We start from the raw sequence: 11,671 nt of genomic DNA on the forward strand, positions 1-11,671 counted from the left end.
TTAAATGTCATAAATACTAACAGAAAGTTCATATTAGCTACAACTGTTCGCAACTGTTCTGCCATTATTGCAAGCTCTCGGGATATTTGATTACAACCTGTCCTACTCGCCCACCACATCCTGATCAACTCAAGTATCATTCTCGTTCCAACCTCTCCAAGAATGTGTCTGCTTCTGCTGTTACTGCTACTACTAAATCTACCAACTCTGCTCTTTCTCCTCCAAGTAATTTTAAATTGTATTTATTTCTGGTTGCTTTCATCGCATGTCTCTTTGCGTCATCTTTTCTCATCTTTGTCTACCACTAAAAATGCACCTTCTATCAATATTGCTGATGGTTTCCTCTTGCACATGACACATAAGGGTTCTATTTCCAAGTCAACTCTTAATTTTTGTGGTACTTATTATATTCCAAAATTGAACTTTAATCTTATTTCTGTTGGCAACTTGTGGATCTCAATTTTGATGTCAATTTTTCTATTTCTGGTTGTCGTGTATAGGATCGTCGGACAAGACAGATTGTCGAGACTGGCCATAAGGTAGGAAGGTTGTTTGAACTCGAGGATCTTCATATTCCTCCTAGTCAAATTTTTGTGCTGCTTCTTCCCTATTTAACCTTCAATTGTGGCATCAACGTCTTGCCCACAACTCCTTAGAAAAATTGCATTCTCTTGTATCTCAGGATATTTTGGGTCAGGTTAATAATGAGTCTTTTGATTGCATTTCTTGTGAAACTGCCAAACAACCTACTCTATCTTTTCACAATAATTCATCCCTATTTGCTCTCCTTTTGATCTTATCAACTCTAATGTTTGGGACCCCACTCCTACCGCTTCTATGTGAGGGGCTCGATACTTTGTCATTTTCATTGATGATTACTCACGTTTTACTTGAATTTATTTTATGACTAATTGCCATGAGCTACCTCAGATTTATATTAACTTTGCCACTATGATTAAAACTCATTTTTCCAAGGTCATTAAAGTTTTTTGACGCAATAATGCTATGGAATACCGTGGCTTTAAGCTTTTAACCTTTCTTGCAGAACAGGGTACTTTGTGTGAGTTTTCTTGCCCTGGTACATCTCAATAAAATGGACGAGTTGAACGTAAACACCATCACATTCTTGACTCTGTTTATGCAATGCTTATTTATTCTTCGTGTCCTGAGCGTACTTAGGGTGAAGCTATTCTTACTGCTGCTTATGTTATCCACAGACTTCCTTCTTCTATCTTTGGTAACATTACTCCCTTTGAGCATGTTTATCATACCTCTTTAGATTACAGTTCTCTTCGAGTTTTTAGTTGTGTCTATTTTGTTCTTCTTTAGCCTCATGAACATAGTAAACTTAAACTTTGGACTCGCATGTGTTGTTTTCTTGGTTTTGGCACTGAACATAAGGGTTATCATTGTTGGGATCCTTTCTCTAAACGTATTTATATATCTCGTCATATTGTATTCTGGGAGCATCACATGTTTTCTAGGTTCTCCTCGTTTGAGTTCATTCCTCCTACTCGGTCACCATTTTTCACAAAGCCCATTGTTGATCTTTTTTCTAGTGATTCTACAAGTTCAATCTCGAGTCAACCTCTACAGCCTCCTACTCTTCTACCTTCTCCATCTCCCAATGATTTCAGACCAAACGATGATCTTGCTCCTGCTGTCATGCCTCCTCCTTCCACTCGTTCTTTTAGGGTAAGAAATCCACCTCCTCATCCTCTTGATTATCATTATTTTTTTTACTATTCTTCATCAATATGAACCTAAGTCATTCAGAGAAGCCTCCACAAATCCAAGTTGGCAGCAAGCAATGTAGGAAGAAATTCAGGCACTTGAAAAAGCACACACTTGGAACTTAGTTGATCTTCCTTCTGATCAGAAACTTGTGGATAGTAGATGGGTATACAAGATCAAGACTTGTTCTGATGGTTCTATTGACCGTTATAAGGCACGATTAGTTGCTCAAGGTTGTACGCAAGAGTATGGTATTGATTATAAAGAAACTTTTGCTCCTATTGCTCCTCTCACATCTGTTCAAGCTCTTCTTGCCATTGCTGCGGTCAAAAAATGGTCTCTCAGTCAGATGGATGTGAAGAGTGCTTTTCTTAATGGAGATTTGAAAAAGAAGGTCTATATGAAACCACCTCCGGGTTATCCTTGTCTTTCTAGTAAAGTCTGTCTCCTTCGCAAGGCACTTTTTGGTCTTAAGCATGCTCCTCGTGAATTTTTTGACAAGTTCAGTACCACTATATGCAATCTTGGTTTCACTTGCAGCCCTCATGAGAATACTCTCTTTATTCGTAAAAGTGAACATGGAGTTGTTCTTCTACTTTTGTATGTTGATGACATGATCATTACTGGCTATGATATTGATGGTATCTCGAATCTCAAGGCCTCCCTTCACCATAATTTTGAGATGAAAGATCTTGGTTCTCTCAGTTACTTTCTTGGTCTAGAGGTCTTATCCACAGATGATATCTATCTCTCTCAAGCTAAGTATGTTTCAGATCTTCTTGCTCGCACCAGAATTACAGATAGTCAAATTGAGTCTACTCTCCTTAAGCCTAATGTTCAATTTACCCCTATGGATGACACTGTTTTGGATAATCCTACTCTTTATCGACAGTTAGTTGGAGGTCTCGTTTACTTGACTATCACATGCCCAGACATCACCTATCTAGTTCATGTTCTTAGCTAGTTCTTGTTAGCTTCTCGTACTACTCACTATGCGGCTGTTCTTCGCATTCTTCGCTACATCAAAGGCACTCTGTTTCATGGAGTCATTTTTCTGCCATTCATCTTTATCCCTTCAGGCGTACTCAGATGCTGATTGGGCTGGTGATCCCAGTGATCGTCATTCTACTACTCGTTATTGTTTGTTTCTGACACCACTGCAGTCTGCAGAGGTTGTCTCAATTAGTTGGCTTCTCAAAGACTTGGGTGCTCCTCAGTCGTCCCCGACTGATGTTTTCTGCGACAGCCGCAGTGCTATTCAGATTGCTCATAATGATGTTTTTCATGAATGCACCAAACACATTGAGATTAATTATCATTTTGTTCGTCAACATCTCCTTATTGATGTTGTTTATCTCATAGCGGTTGGAACTCTGGATCAGACTGCAAATATCTTCATGAAGGCTCATCATTCTACTCGTTTTCAGCTCTAGTATTCAAACTCAAGATGGTATCTTTAACTCCCACTTGAGTTTGTGGGAAAATATTAAAGTATAAATATGACCAATTAATATCGGTTAGTATCATTTATATTTATTTAGCATATTTGTGTATTTATTGTAAAATTTTTATGCTTTTATTACTTTTATTCTTCTAAAACTTATATATACTCTTATATATTGTACCTTTTATTAAAAACCCTCCCCTTCTTAACAAGCTCCTTGTCCCCCAGATTTTTTTTAGGTGACTGCCCCCTAGTTTAATTTGTTGAACTTTTTTACTAATAAACAAGACGCTGTCAACTTTGTGGTTTAGTTTTTTTTTTTTTTTTCCCCTTATTGCTTCTCTTATTCTTTGTTGAAGCGTGAGTAGTTAGTGGCGATCAAGAATGAGAATTTGAAAAAGGGTTTTTGCTCGTAATGATGATGGTGGGAGAGGTGATTTGCTAGGTTCTTCTTGTTGAGTGGAGATGAAAGAAGAATTTGATAATGTTAGGGCTGTAATTACCTTTTGGTAATTTAGATTTTTTAGTATATCAATTTTTATATATCAAGTTATGAGAATGAAATGAGAAATTAAAATTATTTTAGTCTAATTTTTATATAGCTTTAATATAAAAATTAAAAATTGAATTCTCATTAGAACTAAAATCTATGCAATCTTTTAATACCAAACCATGAAATAAAATTCCATTCTCTAGATAATTTTACTCCAGGAGTTTCCAAACATATAGAAAACATATGCATCCCTCTTTTTGTTTCATATCAACAAAGTAGGCCATTTAATTATATTTCTTTGAACATAAAAACTAAAATATTGCTAAAAAAAGAAAATAACAATGATTAAAGCCTAGACTAGCTAGATCTATGTTGCTATTCCTCGCTGCCTCTACTGCTGATTTCCATTTTCAAATTTCAAGTCTTCCGCATTAGAAGCCATTAAGAATACTTAAACAAGCAAAATAATCAATGATATTTTTGTGGTGTTTTTAGCAAATTTAGTTCAACTCATTAATTCATTTGAAAAGAAAATTCTTACAACCTTCAAGAGTTTACTACTAAGGATGAGAATTCAGCAATTAGTTAGAGAAAATTTTGTTTTTCTAACATCTTCGACAACCATTGGTTCAAATTCAATACTTCCAACCCAATATTCTTAGACCATAATTTATTTTTATTTGAAAATAAAAAGACCAAAACTTGTTGAGAAAGTGAGACCATTACATCTACATGCTGGGTTTAGATTTAACCATGATTAGATTTATTTTGAGGTTAAATTATTTTATCAATCTCTAAATTAGATCTCTACATTATTTTAAACTTTGTAATTAAGTCTTTACTGCATAAAAAATATTAGAATTAATAAAATATTATTTCTTAAATTGAAGATACCTACCCTTAAGAACTAAATCTCTAAATCTCGACATCTTCTCATTTTTGGAATATTCTATTAGAACATTTTTGACACAAAAAGGACCTAATTACAAAATTCAAATGGTGTAAAAACCCAATTCAAAACTTTTAAACTATAAAAGCTTAATCACAAATTTGGTAAAACTATAAAAATTAGCCAAGTAATTTAACCTTATTTTCGGAACTTGATTTCCTCTTAGAGCATCTAAAAATTTCACTAATTGAGCTTAAATTGATTTCTATGAAGCTCAAATTCAAAATCCCAACACAAGGAATCAAATCAACTTTCTTTACACCATTTAAGAGCACTAATTAACATTTGCCATGAATAACACCCAACAAATGAACAAAGTTGTGCTAAGTGCTAAGGAAGTGAAGGATAAACACACAGATGGTGATTAGAGACTGAAGCTTCTTGACAAGTATATATTTTACATTTCTTTTTACTTACAGTAGTTGTCCTCCTTCAGGAGTACTTATGTTTACAAAGTCTACAAAGTGGTATAAAATCAAAGATTCATTTTAACACAGTGCAATCTAAGGCCATGTTTGGTTTAACAAACCAATCATGCCCTTAATGTCCTCTATAAAATATTATATAGCTCACAAGTGACTAATATTCTCACTTTACCGAAACAAGTAAAACAAGTGAAAACAAAAAGAAAAAAAATATGAATTTTATGCAGAAGTGAACTGTGTTTAGTCCTTTGATTTTGAAGAGAACAGCTATGCCATGAGACCGTTGCTTCGTCGAGTTCATATTTTCGGTTTCAATTCTAACAGTTACTTTAATTCATCAATGCAAAGAGAAGAATTTGAATACTTTCTTCTCTTTGTTTCAGGCTCTCCTAAATGCAAGGAAACAAAACTATCCTCGTCGGGGCCATTCCTAAGTTCGGAAAGAGACTTAAATTCAAAGGCTCCTTTTCGGTAGCTTGAGTGCTCTGGGGACTTACCTGCAAAACTTGGAATGAACTGGTGTTCTACGTTTGGAGCCGTTTCAACCTCATCCATGTTATCAAATTCACAAATCTTTAAAGATGGGTTGACTCTTTCGGAGGGTTCATCTTCAACAGGAACTTTGTTCAAGCAAAATGGCTCAACGCTCCCTTCAGGCTTTTCTTTCGTTGGTATGGTGGGAGAGGATTCGCCTACCGTAGAACCAATTCCAGCATTGGAATCATTCCTTCGCTCATGCAACACAGCTACGAAACGGCCAAGGAAAGGGGGAAAATATTGTCAGCTCCCTGCTTTAAAACTTCTAAATGGTTTATTAGAAAACTGGCATATTACAGACATGTACATTCCTGTTTATGCAAATAAAATAAGGTTTTAAATATCTGAATATCCGGAAAGCCTAAGAGGCATATATAGCACAATAAGGATTATTTTGCTTTAATGTATTTTTGAATAGGTTGCAATATGCAATTTCTTCCATTGGGTTAAAAATAAGTTAACTATATTTATCAACTGCTGAAGAGATTTCACTGATCTAAAGTTAATCAGATATGTATTCGACTAAAGAGATAGTACTGCAATAAATAAATAAAAATGAAATCACGTTTAATGGGTATACAGTTAAAGAGATAATTTTAAGCGCCTAAGCCTCCTTGATCATTATGTAAATCATGAATAATCAAATTTGAGATCACTATTATACGTTATTGGCATCTTTATGATGACGCTAACGTTACCACCCCTACTTAAAACATGAGACTTTAACCAATCCAGACAAACTTATGGTCAGAGATTTGCACATTCGGCATGGGTGTGAAAACTGAAATTCCTCCATCTTGGCATCTAATTATCAACATAGCCATCTGACTCCTATCATATTAAAGGGGATTGAATTATAATAGAATGTTTCAGAAACAAACCTTGAAGTGCCTCATTTGTTGTTATGAGGTCAAGTTCGAGTAGATCAAGAAGTCGGCCAAGGTCAACTCCACTTGTCCAATTTTCTGGGGGTTCACCAACTTTTAGTTTCAAACGACCCCGATTAGCTGTCCCGCCCCAGATAATGCCAACAGGCCGTGGCTTCTCTCCATTCTGACCGGTCAAGAGAATGAGGCTTCCACTATCACCTTCGAGATCAAATGTCTGTTGGTTCTCACCAACAACTAGAAAATCTGTGAGAAAACAAATCCCTTTCTCATCATTGTACTCTAGTGCGTAGGCCATAATAGTCCCTGTAGTCAAACCAGAACTTCTTCCAACTTTAATCACTTGCCTCCCTATGAGACTGTTTATTGGCGATTGCAAGTCTATCACATTCACATCGCCAATCTCTCCCACACCTTTTACAGATGTAGTTACATTGTTCATATTGAAATCTTCAGCAAACGGTATAAAGGCCCCGTCAGCTCGCACAAAAGTTTCTGTAGGATAGCAAAATTGTTACATGCATGTATGGCCAGGATGGATCTAGAACAAATGCAAAATCCCAATGCAGAATCATGACGAGCAGATAAGACATTAGATTACTATGAGTTTGATAATCAAATCTGTTTTTCTACCATCTTATTGTAAGAACTTCTAGGCAACAACATCACACGTATTATCCTGACATTAAGGCCATGAAATTAGACACCAAATATTAAGATCAACAAGTAGCACTTAACTGAGAACTTTTGCTTCTTGACCGCACTATAAGTAATAAATTCAGAATAATCAGCAATTTAAAATTTCATTACCTGGGTTTGTTCCTGCAAAAATGCCATACCAAAGATCATCCGTAATAAATGATGTTGCTCTCTCAACAGCACCAAGATATACACCAGGTCCAAGGCTTGGCGGTAACGGATGAAACATTTTTTGGTTTGGATAGTCCAAATCAACAGCGACATGTCGATTCGTAAGAAAACCAACTTCTTGATTTCCAGTTCGACTTTTTACAATAGCCCCCAAGGTTCCATAGGTCTCTTGGCTTGCAACCTTGAGTACAATAATTAAAAAATTGAAAACCAGAAAAGGGGAAAACGTACCAAAACTTCAGATAGATGCCAGCATTGGACCAAGGTTCAAGATAAAAAGGATCAAATCAATATATGGAAGAGTAAAACCAGTATGTAAGAATTCTTAATGTAAAACAATACAACCGGGTTTATATCCTATCAACTCCTTTAACTAGTAAAAGAAAGAAGCATCTGATAATCCAAATCACAGAGTCATGAAGTAAGACAACACTTAACCTGAATTGGTAAGCTCAGAAAAAAATAAAGAAAAAGAAGGCAAATTACTATTTTAATCCAACTTAAAATTGCTAGTTTGGTAATCCCTTTACTTAAAAGCCGAATTTACAGTGTACCAAACTCTTCCACTTGCCATACTACAAGCTTTATCTTTCATCACAAAGAACAATTATTAAATATCTTTTATCATCCATCAACAGCACTTGCTTCATATCTTCCACAATAGACCCATAAGATTTTAATAGGACTAAATGAAACAGTGAATAATTCTAAATATAAAAAGAAGTTACTGCATAATGAAAGTAAAAAAAAAAAAATGATTATGGCAAGATAACAAAGGAATCATTGTTTTCGTTTGAATTTCATTTAGTACACAAAAGAAATCGATTCTTCAAGGCAAAAGCACCTGAGAACCAGAGCCAATACAGGAATCGCTTCCCCTTAAGCCATCAGCGAGCTCTGTATATAATTGCTCTTTAGGAGTTGGTGCAGGTGCTCCATAGTAGGAAAACTCCACAACATCCACATCACACCAAACACCACCTGGCCCCTGTTTGGAAAAGTAAGAAATGATTTCAACTTCATTAAACAGCAATGTCAAATTTTCAAACTAAAAAAGGAGGGAGGGGGGGTGGGGGACTGTAAAAGCCCTTAGTGCTAAAGAATAGTGTAATAGTTATTGTTTCACCTGAGATGGTATTTTTTCAAAAACCAAACAAGAGAAAGATAAATAAAAAGGGAACAGAGCTTTGATGATTCATTAGCTTATCACTACAAGGCACTAGTTAGTTTCACCAATTCATAACACTTGCCTAATCAAAATATCCATAAAACTTTGATGTTAATGCAACTAAGTTTACACTAGCATAGATTAGTTTAAGTTGGAGAGGAAATTGCACAACCAAAAGGTAAGTGGAAACATGGAGAAGCTTACTTTTTAGTGCTGGAATAGGTTAATCGTTTTATCATACAGACCATTGTAGAACAAAGATGAGTTCGTTCACTGCCTTATTAGTATGTGGAGAACCATCTTGCTATTAGACAATTAGCCTCATCAGAACATGTTCGGATGTCCCCAAATGTTTCTATGTCTTTATTTCTTCTTCTTTTTTTTTTTTTGTTGCAATTAAAGAAGAACAAAGAAAATGTTTAGCAAGTCAGTATTCTTAAGATTTCCATTGTCTATTATGCTAATTGCTAAAGGCTTTCTATTTTCCAAATTATAAATCCAAATCAAGTCCCACCTAGTGGATAAGGCTTTGTTGTTGTTTATTGCTGTCTAAATCCAAATCAAGTGGAAGTCTATTCCCTCTTTGTAAACATACTAACTAACAACTGGAACGAACGGAAACCACAAAAAGAGCGTAACCAATAATTCAATAGAGAAGAGTAAGGAGATCTATTAAAGCCATGTCGAAACCTGCAACATATCCAGAAGAACCAAAATTCCCCACCTCAAGGGCAGCAGGTAGGCATTGAACAGGGTTGAGCCATTGACTGTGAACTTTACGGGCAACAAAGACAAGAATAGCTGGAGTATTAGTCAAAACACCTCCTCTAATCCGAAATCCAATGGCAGTGCCAAGACTAAACCGCCGTAAGATCTTGCTATGAAATGCCCTAATAGTCATCAGCTCAAGCAAGGTAGTAGCCTGTTGTCCTGTTGGCAATCGCCCCAAAGTTTCAGGTAGCACTCCCTTTTGAAGATTTCCAAAATAGTTGGCCCCGTCTTCTGCCGCATCGTTCCAGCGAGTCAACGTAGGCCAAGAAAAATACGCGGCGGTGCTTTCTGAATGCTGAGCACCGGCAGCAAAAGGTTGCATGGGCGAGGGACTGGAAGAAGGATTAGGATGACCATAGTAGTTCCTTTCCAGGTCCAAGGCTGACTCCTCCGATTGTGTTGATCCGGAGTGATGAATTCTTAACTCCAAGCGAGGCCGACTCATCTGTCAGCTCTCCTACATAACACTTAACACTGCTTAACAACATAAATAATTGATGATCCAAATCAAGAAAAGCATTCCTGTTATGACCAAATTTCCAAGACTTTTCAGACGACAAAATGCTTCAACATAGGTAGAGAAAGTTCCTTGCTTATCCATAACACAAAGTTCCTTGAAAAGGACTGCTCAAAGTCAAATTTATCTTCATAAACCAAACAGCACAACTCAAAGGACATCATTTAGCAAAATCAACAAAGGGGAAAAGAAAAATATTATCTGTTCAATATATTGAAATCATTTAGCAAGTTATTCAATCCTAACTCCACAAAATTATTACATAGGGGCATAAAATATAACTTATCACATACAACAGTTGTATTTCAGCCTTGTATACACAGAATATCAACATCACTTGAAGCACCAAATTGAGAAATTTGGACAACTACATCAAATTTTCCTATCATATACAAAAGTGAACCCCGTAAGAAATAAAATAGTAAGATATTTACAAATCATCATGTAGTGTACACAGGCAAATCAATAATCTTCATTTTCATTAACACTTTAAAAATCTGAATCATATCAAAGGAGAGAGAGAGAGAGAGAGAGAACCAAGCAAAACCCAGAGAATCATATCAACAATAGGTACCAATAATGAAACAATGGCACCCAAAAAACACACACACTGACACACACACAGAGAGTTTCTTAGCTTAGGCACAATCATCGAAGAAACAAAAACACAACCAAATTTGGAAGAAGGGTAGCTGAAAAGATGAAATTTTGAAAGGTGGGTCATCAGAAAACTCACCGATCAGCAATGTTGTTGGAGTAAAAAAGAACGAACATATGAAAATGATGAGGAACTTTGATGAAAATGATTGTGGTTATTGTAGAGCACTTACTACGCGTTGTCCCCAATGAAGCCTGTGAAATTTCCTTCGGAGAAGAGCGCGGAGGTTTGACCTCGATGGAAGAGGGTTTCTCCTCCGAGTCAGGCCCTAATAATGGAAGTTAGGTCAAGCTGGTGTATCGAGAGAGAGAGAGAGAGAGAGAGAGAGAGAGAGAGAGAGAATAGTGATGATGATGATGATGAAATTGAAAGAATAATAAACTACAATTGTGGAATTTGAAGCATTAATATATGTGTATATATCTAGTAAGCTACTACTATATACTATGTTATGCTAACATAACAATACAAAAATAACTATGTATTTATATTAATTCTTTTTAGCCCTTTTTTCTGCTTTAATTTTTTTAAATTACCTTTTTTTATTATATCTGATGTCACAACTCACAATTATGAGTGGGGAAATTGGGATGGAGGAGATATGGGCACCTGGGCAATACTAAAAATATTTTATAATTTTCTTGGATTCATATGATACATCTTTTTTATTTTTTATTTTATAAATTAATTATTTTTTTATGTGGGTGGGGTTTTGGGGGCCATCCCTGTTTGCTCCCCAAAAGTTGCACACCCTTTCAATCTTAATAATTCATTTTATTATTAAGATTTCAGGCTAGCCCCCAAAGAAAAAAAAACCCTAATGTTTTTGTGTCTTTACATATTTGTCAGCTTTAAATCTTAGAATGGATCCCATAGCAATAAAATGTAGATAAATAAGCTAAAATTGTGATTGGTACAATAGTGTGAATGAATTTGAATTTGCCCCAACGTTTTTTATTAGGAGCATGGAGGCGTTTTGGTGTAAGAAATAATGGGAGTGGTGGATGGTTGTGAATAAAGGTTGTTGACTTGTTGGGTATGTTCTATTGGTGTTGGTAAATTAAAGCTTGAATGAGAAGGTGGGGAAAGCTTCAACGAAAGAAATAAAATCTCATAGTTAAGAAATTATCGGCAATGTCAGATAAATAAAAGCTTAAAATTATTTAATTTAATTTAATTTAATATTAATAATTATATATATATATATATGTATTTAGT

General features: G+C 35.5%; 1 protein-coding gene across 1 annotated transcript; it reads right to left on the minus strand.

The window, feature by feature from the left end:
- Positions 1-4,984: 4,984 nt before the first annotated feature.
- LOC107484104 (protein NARROW LEAF 1) lies at positions 4,985-10,552 on the minus strand (the record flags this gene model as incomplete). The annotated part of the gene is given in 6 exon segments (XM_016104722.3): positions 4,985-5,791; positions 6,464-6,964; positions 7,280-7,520; positions 8,184-8,327; positions 9,232-9,735; positions 10,532-10,552. Coding segments are annotated over 5 exon segments (1,800 nt in total). The 3' UTR covers positions 4,985-5,369.
- Positions 10,553-11,671: the final 1,119 nt, after the last annotated feature.

This window comes from Arachis duranensis, chromosome 4, assembly GCF_000817695.3.
Source record: "Arachis duranensis cultivar V14167 chromosome 4, aradu.V14167.gnm2.J7QH, whole genome shotgun sequence".
NCBI lineage: Eukaryota > Viridiplantae > Streptophyta > Magnoliopsida > Fabales > Fabaceae > Arachis > Arachis duranensis.